Source organism: Apodemus sylvaticus, chromosome 11 (assembly GCF_947179515.1).
Source record: "Apodemus sylvaticus chromosome 11, mApoSyl1.1, whole genome shotgun sequence".
NCBI lineage: Eukaryota > Metazoa > Chordata > Mammalia > Rodentia > Muridae > Apodemus > Apodemus sylvaticus.
The window spans coordinates 56,485,126-56,501,442 of record NC_067482.1 but is presented as its reverse complement, the minus strand read 5'-3'; the positions used below and the strand labels follow the sequence as shown (position 1 = coordinate 56,501,442).

Here is a 16,317-nt window from a genome sequence, read left to right as displayed (position 1 = left end):
TCAGTCAATTTCTGTGGCCTCTTCCTATTGTTATAATTTCATTATCATAATTAAAGACTTCAGTCCTATAAGTAATTTATCCATTGACTTTTCAGGAAAGCCCTCTCTGAGCTGACGACGTGTTTGCGAGAACGGCTTTTTCGCTGGCAGCAGATTGAGAAGATCTGTGGCTTTCAGATAGCTCACAACTCTGGGCTCCCCAGTCTCACCTCCTCTCTGTACTCTGACCATAGCTGGGTGGTGATGCCTAGAGTCTCCATTCCACCCTACCCTATTGCTGGGGGAGTCGATGACCTAGATGAAGACACGCCCCCAATAGTGTCACAGTTTCCAGGTGAGTGTCCAGTGAAGAGGTCAGGAAAGCATTGGCTCGCTTTTTAAAGTAGGTGCTTGACATGAGCTTTTAGGAGTGGTATACTTTGAAACTTATGGGGGAAAATGTATTCTTCTTTGCTCCTTTTTAACATATTTTTCTCTTTTTTCTCATATATTCTCACATATATTCTTTATATGTGTGTTATATATTCTATCTTAGAAACCTGCCTGATCAAGAAACATGAATACTTAATTTATACAATTTATTACATATTTATATTTCACCAGTTCTTGCATATAACTCATTGTAGGATTTTGCTTTTAAACATTACTGACTTTTAAATTGAAATGAGAGAGTTGCATCAAAAAGGGATGGGTACAGCATTATGACTGCCAGCGGTTGTATCCGTGGCATGCTGGGCTCTGAGGAAAGTGGAAGGCAGCATTGGGAGCTGGGGTTGGCTGCTGGCTCTTGGATCTTGTCTCTTCCATAGCTTATGGTTTGTTCCATTCCCAGGACTTGTTGTTTCTTTCTTTCCTTTTTTTGGTCAACATTTTTGTTTCGCTTTTCAGTGCATTCTTTTATTAACAGTGTCCCACTGCTCTGCTTGACTCATGGGCACCGAGTCTTTTCACCATTAGCAAAATAAACTGCTTGTTTATGAAAACTCAGATGTGCTATGTGGATGTATAAAACATATTATACATCCACATAGGTAGATGTTCTACCTAGTTGTTTGAAGATGAGGCTTGCTCTGTAGCTCTGTAGCTGCCTTAGCCTTCTGAGTGTGAGGATTGTACATGTATGCCAGCATGAATTTTTGCTAGAATGTAAGTCTTTCCAAAGGAAGCTCTTTGCGTATATTCATATTGTTTAGTTGTGTGCTGTGATTTTGAGTCTTCCTTTGTAACAAGAACATCTTGGTAAGAGAAGATTTGAATGCTTTAACTTTTGACTTTCTGCAATTAAAGATGCTTTCAGTTTGCAAGGTTTTATATATATATATATATTAGAAATTATTTGAAACATTTGCCTGGTCCATTTTCCCAATACTTGTGACTTTTCTTGCAGTGTCAATAGAATGATGCTTTGGAGAGTGGAGAACTGACTCTATTAGTTTAGTTCTTGGTTGACTAAAACCTCAAACTATTAGATTTTGAGGACAGTCAAGTCATGTCATCTGAGGACTTTCCAGTGTGGCCTTTTCTGTTCAGTGGTGCAGCTTTCCTGAGGCTGTAGAGCAACTCTGATTGTATAAGAGAGTTGATCGAACCAAGCTCTTAATCTGACAGACAATTCCCAGCCAGTGGGTCTGCTTTTGTCATTTCCCTGACTTGAATTCTGTTAATGCTGTAGTGGAGCAAGGAGGCAGGAACTCTCCCTGGGAGAGGAACCGCTCGCTGGTAAGTTTGGGGACCGCTCAAAGCAGGTGACCTCATTGTCTCCTTGTCAGGACTTGGAGGTCCTTATGGTTGCAGCTGCATCTGTATTCAAGCTGGCTTGCAGTTTGAATTTGTTTTCTTTGTTTATTGGCTTACCCTTATATAACACCGAATCGTAAGTGCATGTTTGTCTGAAAAAAAAAAACTTTTTAAAAATAGTGTTTTTAAAAAAGAAATTGTAATTGTTGCAAATCAGAATTGTGCTTGAGGAGGACCCATTTCTTTAATTAAATCTTTTCCTTACCTGCTTTAGAAGCACTTTTGGGAGTTTAGAGATAGCAAAACTTTTTTATTTTTATTTTTACAGTCCATTAAAAGAAAATACTTACACCAAATGTGAATATTTGGCATATGCTTTAAATAACTGTGATATTATACAGAGACATTTATACTTGTAAATTTGAAAAAGTACAAGAGTTGGTTTGAAATATAATAGGAAGTTTTACAAATTAATCTGATCCCTGAGAATTGGGGAGCTGTGCCTCCACCTAGTGGCCACACAGTGGTACTCCATTTTGTTTTGTTACAAGGGCTTAAGTCCTAGACCTTATAAAACAAAGGCTGTTACATGGAGATAAGAATGGATCAATTCTCATTCTTCTGCATGCTGACCTCCAGTTGAACCAGCACCATTTGTTGAAAAGGCTATCTTTTTTCCACTGGATGTTTTCGGCTCCTTTGTCGAAGATCAGGTGACCATAGGTGTGTGGATTCATTTCTGGATCTTCAATTCTATTCCATTGGTCCACTTGTCTGTCACTGTGCCAATACCACGCAGTTTTTAACACTATTGCTCTGTAGTATTGCTTGAAGTCAGGGATATTGATTCCCCCAGAATTTCTTTTGTTGCTGAGAATAGTTTTAGCTATCCTGGGTTTTTTGTTATTCCAGATGAATTTGAGAATTGCTTTTTCTAACTCTGTGAAGAACTGAGTTGGGATTTTGATGGGGATTGCATTGAATCTGTAGATTGCTTTTGGCAAGATGGCCATTTTAACTATATTAACCCTGCCGATCCATGAGCATGGCAGATTTTTCCATTTTCTGAGGTCTTCTTCGATTTCCTTCTTCAGAGACCTGAAGTTCTTGTCGTGTAGATCTTTCACTTGTTTGGTTAGAGTCACACCAAACAAGTGTGATACTTTTTGTGGATATTGTGAAGGGTGTCATTTCCCTAACTTCTTTCTCAGCCTGCTTATCCTTTGAGTATAGGAAGGCAACTGATTTGCTTGAGTTGATTTTATAACCAGCCACTTTGCTGAAGTTGTTTATCAGCTGTAGGAGTTCTCTGGTGGAGGTTTTCGGGTCACTTAAATAGACTATCATGTCATCTGCAAATAGTGATAATTTGACTTCTTCTTTTCCAATTTGTATCCCCTTGACCTCCTTATGTTGTCTAATTGTTCTAGCTAGAACTTCAAGTACTATATTGAAAAGATATGGAGAGAGAGGACAGCCTTGTCTAGTCCCTGATTTTAGTGGGATTGCTTCAAGTTTCTCTCTGTTTAGTTTGATGTTGGCTACTGGTTTTCTGTATATTGCTTTAACGATGTTTAGGTATGGGCCTTGAATTCCTGTTCTTTCCAAGACTTTTAGCATGAAAAGATGCTGAATTTTGTCAAATGCTTTTTCTGCATCTAATGAGATGATCATATGGTTTTTTTCTTTGAGTTTGTTTATGTAGTGGATAGCATTGATGGATTTCCTTATATTGAACCATCCCTGCATCCTTGGGATGAACCCTACTTGATCATGGTGGATGATCATTTTGATGTGTTCTTGGATTCGGTTGGCAAGAATTTTATTGAGTATTTTTGCATCAATATTCATAAGGGAAATTGGCCTGAAGTTCTCTTTCTTTGTTGGATCTTTGTGTGGTTTTGGTATCAGCATAATTGTGGCTTCATAGAACGAATTGGGAAGACCCTTGAGGACATGGGCACAGGGGAAAAGTTCCTGAACAGATCACCAATAGCCTATGCTCTAAGATCAAGAATTGACAAATGGGACTTCATAAAATTACAAATTTTCTGTAAGGCAAAGGACACTGTTAAAAGGACAAAATGGCAACCATCAAATTGGGAAAGGATATTCACCAACCCTACATCTGATAGAGGGCTAATATCCAATATATACAAAGAACTCAAGAAGTTAGACCTCAGGGAACCAAATAACCCTATTAAAAAATGGGGTAGAGATCTAAACAAAGAATTTTCACCTGAAGAAATTCAGATGGCCGAGAGGCACCTTAAGAAGTGCTCAACATCATTAGTCATTAGGGAAATGCAAATCAAAACAACCCTGAGATTTCACCTAACACCAGTCAGAATGGCTAAGGTCAAAAACTCAGGAGACAGCAGGTGTTGGCGAGGATGTGGAGAAAGAGGAACACTCCTCCACTGCTGGTGGGGCTGTAAGATGGTACAACCACTTTGGAAATCAGTCTGGTGGTTCCTCGGAAAACTGGACATGACACTTCCAGAGGACCCTGCTATACCTCTCCTGGGCATATACCCAAAGGGTTTCCTAGCATGCAATAAAGACACATGCTCCATTATGTTCATAGCAGCCTTATTTAAAATAGCTAGAAGCTGGAAAGAACCCAGATGCCCCTCAAAGGAGGAATGGATACAGAAAATGTGGTATATTTGCACAATGGAATACTATGCAGCAATTAGAAACAATGAATTCACAAAATTTTTAGGCAAATGGGTTGATCTGGAAAATATCATCCTAAGTGAGGTAACCCAATCACAAAAGAATACACATGGCATGCAATCTCTGATAAGTGGATATTAATTAGCCCAGAAGCCCTGAATACCCAAGGCACAAATCGCATAACAAATGACTCCCATGAAGAAGTATGGAGAGGGTCCTGATCCTGGAAAGGATTGATGTAGCATTAGAGGGGAATATAAGGACAGAGAAAAAGGAGGGAGGTGATTGGAGAATGGATGGAGAGAAGAAGGTTTATGGGACATATGGGGAGGGGGGATCTGGGAAAGGGGAAATCATTTGGAATGTAAACAAAGAATATAGAAAATAAAAATATTTAAAAAAAAAATAAAGAAACCAAAGGCTGTTAGCTCGAAGTGTACTATGGTAGGATGAAGGTGCTTTATTTAAATATCTCTTTATTGGTTATGTGTTACTTAAGCTTGAAATAATGGCCAGGAAGCATGCTTGTTGTATGTAAATAGCAAAGGAAAAGATTCTAGTACACTTAAGAAGACTGTGGTTTTACATGAAGAAACCCCAGAAACTGTTAATTGATATATTTATTGTGAGTAGAAGAATAGAAGATAGAATCACTCTCCTCCAGTTTTTAAGTATCTGCTAAATTCTTCCAGAGTAGAATGTAGTAGTAATTTATATCAACCTTCTTATAAAGCCCTTTGTACATCCTACGTCACCGAAGACAGTGCCCACCCACTACAAAAGCAAACAAGTAGTCTTTCTTGCTTTTCTGAAATGGAGCCACACCATGTCTCTTTCCCCCGTTTAAAGTTATTTTGTTCTAAAGCCCATTAGAACGTGCTTTCTTTACATACATTATATTCAATATATACCATTGCTGCACACTTACACCATCTACAGAGTATCATCAAATTATAGATATCATTTTTCAACTTCTTTGCTCAAAAATGTGCTTCAGAGTTTTTCTGTGTTTATACAAGTTAAATTTACTGTGATTGTTTAACATGTGTCAACTGTAGCTTGTTTATATATTTAATAACATGGGTTCTCTCCTTTCCCACTGTGATTCCTTGTATATTTTTCTTTTGAAAACAATAGTAGAAATGCAGATCCTTATGGTATGCATTATGCACAACTCTAAGAGTTTCTCTGGACCCTTTGAAATGATTTTTGATTACTGGGCAAGGATCTCCTACTAGTTATGGCCAAATGGCCTGCAAAGGGGTTTTGTTGGTTTGCATACCCAGTGTTCATGAGTTCTTCTGTCTTCTCAAGTCCTTGGCGTGATTTGACGACTGGCTCTGTGGCCTGGATGAGTAGGGGACAATACCACACGGTGCCTAACTCACCCCATCGCTAGTTAACTCACCCCATCGCTAGTTAACCCACCCCATCGCTACTTTGGGGATAAGCCATGCACATGTGTAGCCTGCCTCGCTCATCTGTTTTATCCCGAGGCTCTTACGTGGTGTGTTGCCGCACTCTGCTTCTCTCTGTCTTTCCCTCCCTCTTATCTCTCACTCTTACCAGTCAGGGGCTTCACAATGTGAATTGGAAACTTCATTTGTGTGTTAGTATTATCTGCTATGTTCTGATGTGTGGGCTGTCACTCACAGCCATCATTTTGTTACATTTTTATTCATTTTTTAGATATGATTATCTGCTTATCATTCTGTTTCACTTTTCTTTACTTTGTTCTTTTTTGAAAATACAGCATTGATATTAATATTTTGTTAAGCAAATTAGAAGTGAGAAATTTCATCTTTGGCAGAAAATGTCCTTATTGACACGTTTACTGAAAAGTAATAGTATAACTAGATAAGAGTGTAGATTAATTTCATTCTAAATATTCTCCAAAGTGTTTTGAAGTTCCTAGTGAGAAATTTGTCCTCAATTAAATTAGTATGGTTTCTCTTTAGGTAATCTATAATTTCTGATTACTAGGAGAATTAATTCATTCCTTGTTCTGTGGTTTCATCATAATATGATTTGCAAGGCAAAACATCAGAATAGACAGGAAAAGTCAAAACGTGTGATTGATTGATTGATTGATTGATTGATTGATCATCAGCTGGACCTTAGAAGTAAGCTCATTCACTGTGATGATGAGCAGACGGATTGGCCAGAGCTGAGTCCTGGGGAAGAGAGCCTTGGTGTGCAGTCTGAGCGAGGCCTGGTGCTGTCTAATAGTGTGAGCACTGGAGCCTGTTTACCAAGTGTGCTGTGACAGCAGCTCCTATCCTGTGGCACATGAAGGCTGCAGCCTGCATCAAGAACCTGCGTTAGTGCAGGCAGAGGAGCTGAGGATGAGTCCATTTGTTCCGCCTGCATGGTCTAGCTTGAGATAGGAGCACAGGGAGACCTAAGACGGCTTCGTGAGGACCTGTGTTCAGGAAGCAGGCTTTGGTTTCAGCTGAGAGACCGTACAGTCTTTATTTAATAAACCATCTTAAAGGTCACACAGGCTGTGATTTGTCAAGACTATCCATTGATACTTTATACTGGTTTTTTCCTCCTGACCCAGTATGAGCGTTCATAAACAGTTTATCATTCCTTCTGAGTGTCCTATAGTGGCTTTAAATCTAAAGGTAATTTTGAATACCACATTAAGTTATTCTTTTTAATAGTATTAGATTTTTTTATAGCAAAACTATATTGGTGTTCATTTATTTTAGTTTTACTTCTGTTGCCATTTTATTACATTTGTATTAACTGCTGTTTAATTTTTCCATTGGTGGTAGAGAATGGCATAGATGCTTGAATAAACATTAAACCTGATATTTTGCATCAGTTCTTGTGTACACATTTGCAAGAAGACAGTTAAGGGACATTGATGGCTATGAGCATTTCCATTGGCTTGTATTTTTCAGGGACCGTGGCTAAACCTGCTGGATCTTTAGCCAGAAGCAGTAGTTTATGCCGCTCTCGCCGCAGCATCGTGCCATCCTCCCCACAGTCCCAGCGAGCTCAGCTTCCTGCGCATGCTCCGCTGGCAGCCCACCCTCGGCACCCCCACCTCCCCCAGCATCCCCAGCACTCATTACCTTCCCCAGATCCAGACATTCTGTCTGTGTCAAGTTGCCCTGCTCTGTATCGGAACGAAGAGGAGGAGGAGGCTATCTACTTCACTGCTGAGAAACAATGGTATTGGTGCTTCATGAAGTATGGAGTGTGGGTCTAAGTGGGGCTGAGGGGGAGCATGGGTGTGGCAGTGGCAGCAGTGCCACAGTATATTTTGTGTGTGTCACAGACTCAGTGGCTTCACATGGCACCTGCTTGTGGACCCAAGTTCTGTATATCTGACATGCATCTGGCCTGAGTGGGTTTGTTTTCTGCTCAGCGTATCAGAGGCTAAAATCAAGGTACTGGCCAAACTGGTTGCCGTGTGGGATCTGGAGTCCCCTTTGAACCTCATATTTGTGGCAGAATTCAGTTCTTTGTGGTTATGTCGCTGGGGTCTTATTTCTGTACCACTCTAAGCATGAGGTCTGGTTGTTTTTAATTTCTAAATGCAGTTTCATTTGTCCAGGGCTCAAGAAAATGTTGAGAACCTAATGGAGGGAGTGATAGAATCAAATGAACTCGTGACTGATTCCTTTGGCCCCATGAGTATAGCAGCATGCAGTCCATTCTGTGAGAGGCCCATGGCTGTCAGCATCTCACCTCTCAGTGCTGTTGGTGACAGAAGAACGCTGTGGCTTTCTGATTTGGCCACATATCAGTACTGGGGCTGGCAGTCTAGGTGGCTCCTTACAGCTGCCACATGGCTCTGGTGATACTACATCAGGTTACTTTTCCCATAATCATTTCACTGCCTAGTAAAAGTTATTTTTTTAAGTAGCAGACAGGCGCTGAGGCCTGTTCCTAAGGAAACAATTGGGTTTTGCAGTCTCATTGCAAGTCTGGATTTAATGCACCTTTCAACAGGGAGCCCACTATGATTAACATCCTAGTTATGTATTTTTGTAGTATGACCACAGTCAGGAGCAGGATGGCTTTACCTCTAGGTTGTTTTCTAGTGGATTCTGGAAGATGGTAGGGCATGCCAGAGCTGCCCTGGCCCACAGAACCTTTCCACAGTGGGAAGTTAGTTAAGTTCTTGTTTCACATAACTTGTCAAAACTTCACAGCAGCCAAGTAAATATGAGAGGAATTTGGCTGCAGGGAACGCCTCTGCTGCTCTCCTAGTAATTGCTTCTACGGTTAGGCTGACCCTTCTGTCTACATAGTCCTCTCATAACACTCACTAGCCGTCACCAGCATTACCTTCTCTCTTTTTTTAAAACATGAATCTTCTTGTAAAACTTATATGTACTTAGCTACACGTTACTACAGAGAAAATAATATAAATGTTATATATGATTTCCAAAGGACACATGCTGTAGAAAGAATGCACATTTAAAAATACATAAACCAGGGCTGGGAGACAGCTCGGCAGCGGGCAGCACTGACAGAGCTTTGATTTTAGTGCTGTCTGTGTTCATAGTTCCTCATCTATTTCCTCAGAAAATTATATTTCATCAAGCTCATAACTAAAGATTAAAGGTAGTGATCACAATTTAATCTTTTCAAACATATACTGGCAGTTTTGTGATTCAGAAAGAAAAATAGTATTGAAGGAGAGTCAAAGTCAAAAAGGCTTAAGAAAATTCAAAACTCAAACATTTTCATCTCCCTGAAAGTTAAAGAAGGCATAGCTTAATTATATTGTTTGATTGTTATAAATTATCTTAAATTAGCAAGTTAGGTGCTAGACAGAGGCTCAGATGATACAGTGCCTACTAAATGAGCATGAACACTGAGTTTGGATCCCAGGAACCGGGGTGAGAGCTGTGTCCAGCCACACGTGTCTGAACTCCAGCAGAAGGAGTGCAGATACATTTATTAGCCAGTCAGCCTGCCTGAACTGATGAGTTCTAGATTTGTTTAGAGAGCCTGTCTCAAAAAAAATAACATGGATGACAGTCAAGGAAGATACTCAGTGTGGACCTGTGGTCTCCTCGTGCACACATGAAGATATCCACACAAATGTGCATATCCACACATGTGTGCACGCACACGCACATACACACACACGCACACACATACAAACACATAGGCTAAATTAAAGGAAAACTTCAAATCTCCCTATATATAATTATAGCATATCTCTTTTTTATAACTGAATAAATTATGAATGGAAGTTGATTTGGTAGACTATTTGTTGGTACTGTTAAGAATGTGTAGATCTAAAAGGTATTATCATTGTCTGTTTCATTCAGGGAGGTACCAGACACAGGTTCAGAATGTGACTCCTTAAACTCTTCCATTGGGAGAAAACAGTCTCCTCCTTCAAGCCTGGAGATATACCAAACATTGTCTTCTCGAAAAGTATCAAGAGATGAGCTTTCCCTGGAGGATTCTTCCAGGGGGGATTCACCAGTGACAGCAGATGTGTCCCGGGGCTCCCCTGAGTGTGTGGGTCTGACAGAAACCAAGAGCATGATCTTCAGCCCTGCGAGCAGAGTGTACAACGGCATCCTGGAGAAGTCCTGCAGCATGCACCAGCTCTCCAGTGGCATTCCGGTGCCCAATCCCCGGCACACATCGTGCTCCTCCGCTGGCCATGACAGCAAGCCAGTTCAGGAAGCCTCACACGTCTCCAGAGTAAGCAGCATCCCACATGACCTTTGTCATAATGGTGAGAAAAGCAAAAAGCCATCAAAAATCAAAAGCCTTTTCAAGAAGAAGTCTAAGTGACTCAGCTGACGTGATGGAATTCCATTCAAGTGGCATCTGTAAACTTTTATTTCCCACCCTGCACTCCGTTTTTATTTTAATTTTAGGAATGTAACTCCATTGGGGCTTTGCAGACTTGCTGCCATAGTGGAAATGTCCTTAAGGCAACTGTCTGCTGTCTGCTTCCTTAACTGACTGCGCAGGCGCCTCATCAGGTCAGATCCGCCGGAGACGTCAGCGAGACGAGGCAGTTGACAGTTACTTCCGCCTATTTATTTCTGCATTGATGTTAGTGATGTATACACAGCATTCTGTTGGAAGCCGCTATGGACTTACAAGCTTTAATGGACTGTAAGCCAGCATGGGCTTGCAAAATTTTCCTGTTTACCAGAATATCTTCTTATCTTTCCACAGAGCTGTTTCCATCATGGACTAAATAACTTAAAAGAAGTAAAACTGATTGCACTACTGTTTTCCAGACTGGAAAAAAAAAATCTCTGCAAGTAAAACTGTATAGAGTTTATAAAATGACTGTGGATAGGGGACTGTTTTCACTTTTAGATAAAATGGGTTTTTAAGTAGAAACTAGGGTTTCTAATTGACTTGATTTCTGGAAATGAAAACCCACACTTTTATTATGGGACGCTTCCTCAAATGCATTTATTATTATAAAGTTTCAAGTCCTGCTGTAAAGACCATGTTGTTTTGTTTTCCCCAGGGCTTTCACTGTGATTTACTGCACTGCAGGCTGTATGATAAAATATAAATAATGGAAAGACAGAAGGCTCTTGATTCCTTACACAAGTGGAAGAGTGAGATTTGATTGGAGGACTTAAAACATTCTCATGTTTCAGCTGCAGTCGGGGGTGTGGGGATTCAGGCACTTGTTTACAGACTTTGAATAAATGCAAAGAATTTATGGTTTGTGAAAAATTTGTACTGTGGAAAAGATAATAAATTGGAGACATTATTGTGTGGGATTGTGCTGATTTTTGTTGGTAACACTCCACCAAAAACACTGTTTTCTGAAGAGCCATGTACACTGTCTTGCTGCTTAATTGCAGTACAAGAAATAGTAATGTTTTGGAACCAAGTTGTCAACAAATTTCTTTGTTTTATATTGTTTGTCATATTTTTATGTAGTTTGAAATGTTCAAATGTTCTCATATCAAGATTAACAAATATAAATTTATGGTGCATTTAGATTGTGTTGAATGAGTTTATAAGGTTTAGAACTGGTTAGATGGTAAGCAGGTCAGAGAGCAGCCTGAGACCAGTATCTCACAGGACAGCAGTGCATGTTTAGTGCCTTCTCAGCTCTTAAGACCTCAGTCAGAATATCTGGAAATGCAGGGAAGACGGGTGGATGGGAGCAAACTGATATGTGTTAACTAGAATGTTTTTGGCAGTGGCTAATATACATCATATCTGACTCAGTACTGTATAGCTGGGAATGCTTATGGATAAGTAAGAAGTTCTCTTTTGTGTAAAAGGAATGCTTTATTTAGGATATAAATCTCAAAGGCTAAATTTCCATTGGTCCCATTGTTACAATTGTCAGGGTCTCACTGGGGCCGATGACTACCATTCAGTTCCTAGGATCAGAAGCTGTTTGTCTGAAATGAGGATGCTTTGTGCAGATAAGGTAAGATAATATGAAAGGAGTTCAGAGACCACTCTGGAGTTCTACTGGAAGGAAAGCAGTTGTGCATAAAGAATTGGGAAGTGTCCAGGAAAGCCTCAGACTAAAGGGGATGTTTTCTCTTTTTCACAGCTGGACCAGAGGCGTTCTTTTTGGAAATTGCAACAGAAATGAGTGCTTTTTAGTTGGATGGATAGAAAAGGTCAAAGCTGCTGGAGCATGGAGTGCGCCTACAGAAGGCTTGCCTGTGAGGCTGCTCATAGTTAGGGCGTTCCGGGTCAAAGCCAGGCAGAAACTAGCGGAGGTTGGGTTGAGAGAGGATGGGTGGTTTTAGGGAAGGAGTGCATTGTGTATACCCGATTACACATTTATAAGCAAGTTCAACCAAAGGATATTTACTTTGCAAGGTGTGATACTTATTTGTATTAATAACAGTATTTGAAGCAGAACAGAAATTAAGAGAAAAGAATCTAGTTTTGGAAAGCCATCGTCATTTCTATTACATCATTCTATTACATCACAGACAAAGCGTTGGACATTTCTGTGAGTTTTACATACATTACCTTCCTCTTCTAAAACTATGATGTTCTCCTGGTTCTTCCTTATTGTAAAAAGAGAAAGATTCCTGTCAGTGAAGTGCAAAGAAGAAGAAAACAGCTCATCAAATTCCGCTATTAAAACTACTTTGACTGTTTGGTATGCTTTTTGCTAGATATTTTTCTAAATAGTTATGTATTTTACATAATTGGAATCATATTTATATCATGCTATTTCACTTTTAACTGAAGAATTTCTCCAATATTAAAATTTCTTTGCAAACAATATTTTAGTGACTGTCTAATGGTATGACACTATATGGATTTACTATAATCCTTTAAAAACCTGTCATTCAGTGTTATATATCACTATTTAAAAAAATTCATTAATTACTTAACAATACATAATATGTAATCATTTAAAACATTAATGTCATTCAACTTTAGGCTGCTGCCAGATTTATTACATGTGGAGTAATAGCATTTATTATTTATTGAGTACTCTCAGTACCAGGTACTATTTAAAACTCTGGAATATAATTCTAATTCAATCTTTACAATAACCTGTAAAATAAGGCTCTTTTGTTTCTTTTAAATCACTATTTTCCCCATGACCAGATGGCCCAGAACTTGGGTACATTGTCAATTAATGCTTGGTAAGTGGTAGAGAGCCCTCTTCTTAACATCTAAATAACATAGCATAGATTCTCATTAACAATGATTCCTTACTGTGTATTTTAAGGAAGAGTATAGCAAAATGTGAAGGTTATTTTAGTTCATGTCTATGTACATGTGAGTATATATGTATGTATTCACACTGTCTCACACATACTTCAGGGGTAACATTTTAAAGGTTTCTTTACCCTAGATTAGTGGTTGTCAATCTTTCTAATGCTGCAACCCAAATACACGGTTCCACATGTTGTGGTGACCCCCAACCATAAAATTATTTTTGTTGTTACCTCATAACTGTAATTTTGCTACCGTTATGAATCATAATGCAAATATGTGATATGTGAGAGGGCCATTTGACCTGAAGTGAGGGCAGAACCCATAGGTTGAGAACACTGCCCCTAGAGCCACGCTCATGTCCTCTCTGTAAGACGGAGGCGGGAGAACCCTTTTACTCACTGATTGCTAAACTGTTGTTTTTTGTTCAAGCGTCCCTAACTTCATAGAAAAAGAACATCTAGAGAGAGAGGACAGTTCTACTGTTTTGTCAGCCTGCAATTTTCATTTAGTGAATTGCTTGCTTGTGTTTTGTGCTCATTAAATTCTTAAGAATCTAGTGTTTTTCTAAATATTTTTGTAGTACTTCCTTCAAACAGTTTATGTACTTTGTTTAGCAATGAAACTAGTTTTCTTTTAATTGGATATATTGTTCATCCTTGTTTTTAAAGTAAGTGAAAGAAAAACTAGGTTTAAACTTTAGTTTTACTGATCTTCTGTTTAGAGTCTTAACTTAGTTTCTATGGCTGAGGTGGTTTTCCCCCTCAGTGTTACAGGTAAACAAGAGTATGGAGGCAATGGTGATCTCTTATCCTCCTCCTCCTCCTCCTCCAGCTCTTCCTCCTCCTCCCCCTCCTTCTCCTCCTCCAGCTCCTCCTCCAACTCTTCCTCCAGCTTCTTCTCCTCCAGCTCCTCCTCCTCCTCTAAGCTTCTCCTCTTCCTCCTTAGTACATGTTTGTGCATGTGGGTGTTCCTTGATGTATACATGTATGTACATGCCTTGTAGGAGGCAGAAATTATTAATGTCAGGTATCTTCATCTAGAATTCTCTGTTTTTTTGAGACAAGCTCTGTCACTGAATCTGAAGTTTGCAGACTGAACTATCCTGGATGGTCAGAGGACCCCAGGAGTCTGCTCTCTGAGGCTACCAGCATTAACAGGCTTGCATTGTTGCTTCTGACATTTTACATGGATGCTTGGAGTTTGAGCTCAGATTCATGCTTGTGCAGCAAACATTGTGCCCATCTCCCCAGCCCCCAGGGTCATCTAAAGTATTATAGTTGAAGGAATAATAGTTTGCCTTATGCCAAGCATTGTGAGAATCCCCAAATGTGAACAGGTGCCTGCTGTAAAAGAACCCAGGATGTAATAGAAGAGATGGAAATCCTCACATGCTAGGAATGTACTGTGACTTGAGGAACTAGAGGCTCATGGAAAGAGGACTTACGTATTTCATAGTAGTTAATACATCAAAGATAATTCGGTGGTGTTCTTTTGTCCGAGACAACATGGAGAGATTGGCTATGGTGCTAATGTAGGACCAAGAACAAGTTAGTTTTAGCTCTCCCATAGTATGGCATCTGAAACTGAGCTTGCACTTAACCAAGTTCCAGCAGAGCATTTAACAGCAGTGAGGATAAACTGTGTAAAGCACAGCATCTGAGCCATTTCCTATGAGCCTTGGGGAGTACTGATTTTAAAAAGCCATTTATTCCACTAGCCATCATGAAGTCTGCAAGGCAGTGTCCTTCCGGGATATTTGAGGAGGTATAAGTTTATGTCAAATGAGTTAGGGTCTAATAGACATCAGACCCAGTTTCAGGAATTCAGCTCTGCCCTAAGATTGTGCTTTCCTAGAGTTCTCTACAAGTCTCACATGTTCCAAAGGGCCTCTAAAAGACCATGTTCACCGTCGACTCAGTTTAGCGATTGCATGGTGTGCCCAGATGGAGGGGGTAGTGCCAAGCCTCATCTTTGGAGTTACACAGTCCTCGTTGCTGGATTCCACAGCACCCTAGTGCATTTTTTACTGAGTTGAACCCTGCTTTATCAGTTAAGGGAAGATCCTAAGCTAAGGTAAGGCACACAGCCTCTGCCTGCAGACACTCTGCAGGTAGGTGCATGTTAGAGGGCTGCAGCAGTGGGGCTGGTAGGACTCCAGTCCTTTAAGTGATAACTGGGCTTCTGCTCTTTGCAGGTTATCTTCTTCCCTATGACAGTCCTACTCCAGAAGCTCCCACCTGGGTCAGAACAGCTTATCTCATTGAGTTGGACTTGAGTGTCAAATACTTTTGTTACACGCAGCTGTTCAGTGTTGCACTTCTCTTCATACTCTGTATTCTCTGGGTGCCCTTTCTTTAATTGAGATATCTCAGCTTAAATGTCTCAGTAGACCTTTTCCTATGTGTAAAAATGATGAAAACTCCAGCATACCAACCCCTGGCCCCAGAGTTATGGACGTACCAGCATAGAGGCTGAGTTTTCAAAGCAAGTGTGTGTGTGTGTGTGGCGTGCCGGGGGGGGGGGGGGGTTGTTTGATTCTTTTCCACAAAAAAAAAAAAAAAAAAAAAAAAAAGCAACTGACATTGAAGATATGTCTCCTGTAACCAGAAAGTATGAGGCATTAAGAGGACTGAAGGTAGGTAGAACTTGAGTGTTGGGTGCAGCAGTGAACTGCTGTGCCAGAGATCACCTCTGTCCTTTGAAGGTTAGAAAATGAACCTGGAAATAGCATTGCGTATGAACCATGGAACAGGGAGGAAGAAGAAGGGAGGAGAAAGGCACGTGTCACAGCGTGTCCTCTTAACCTTGATTTTCAATAATAGTATGTCTACTTGTTGACCTGAAAGACTGAATTACATAAATGCAGGAACCTGCCTTTCCTAGCTGTACACTCCAGATCATTAACACGTAAGAAATGGAATGTATCGTGTCTGATGAGTGGGTCAATAAGTGGCAGGCACTATTGCTGCCTTCACGTTCCAAGTAGTTAAGGGCTTTCATGAATTTAATTAGTAATAGAAAAGTCTTCAAGAATATCCAGTATATGTCTAAGCATCAAGCCCAGTGGCATGGAGTGACCAGTGCATGGTCATGAGGAAACATTTTTAGAGCCAGAGTGATGAGCAGCGAGTAAATAAGTCTAATATGAAGAATGGATGCTTTTCTCTCAGATTGTCTTAGACCTTTATATGCCGAATCAAGTTACTGAGTATACTCAGTCTTAGTATTAATGTC

General features: G+C 40.1%; 1 protein-coding gene across 1 annotated transcript in view; it reads left to right on the top strand.

Annotated features, from left to right (window-relative positions):
• Window positions 1-11,148, top strand: part of Stim2 (stromal interaction molecule 2) — a 127,495-nt gene extending 116,347 nt beyond the window's left edge. Inside the window, exons 10-12 of the mRNA XM_052198449.1 lie at window positions 96-334; window positions 7,326-7,599; window positions 9,717-11,148. Coding sequence (XP_052054409.1) covers window positions 96-334; window positions 7,326-7,599; window positions 9,717-10,194 — 991 coding nt within the window. The 3' untranslated portion in view covers window positions 10,195-11,148. The remainder of the gene's footprint in view (window positions 1-95; window positions 335-7,325; window positions 7,600-9,716) is intronic.
• The last annotated feature ends 5,169 nt before the right edge of the window (window positions 11,149-16,317 follow it).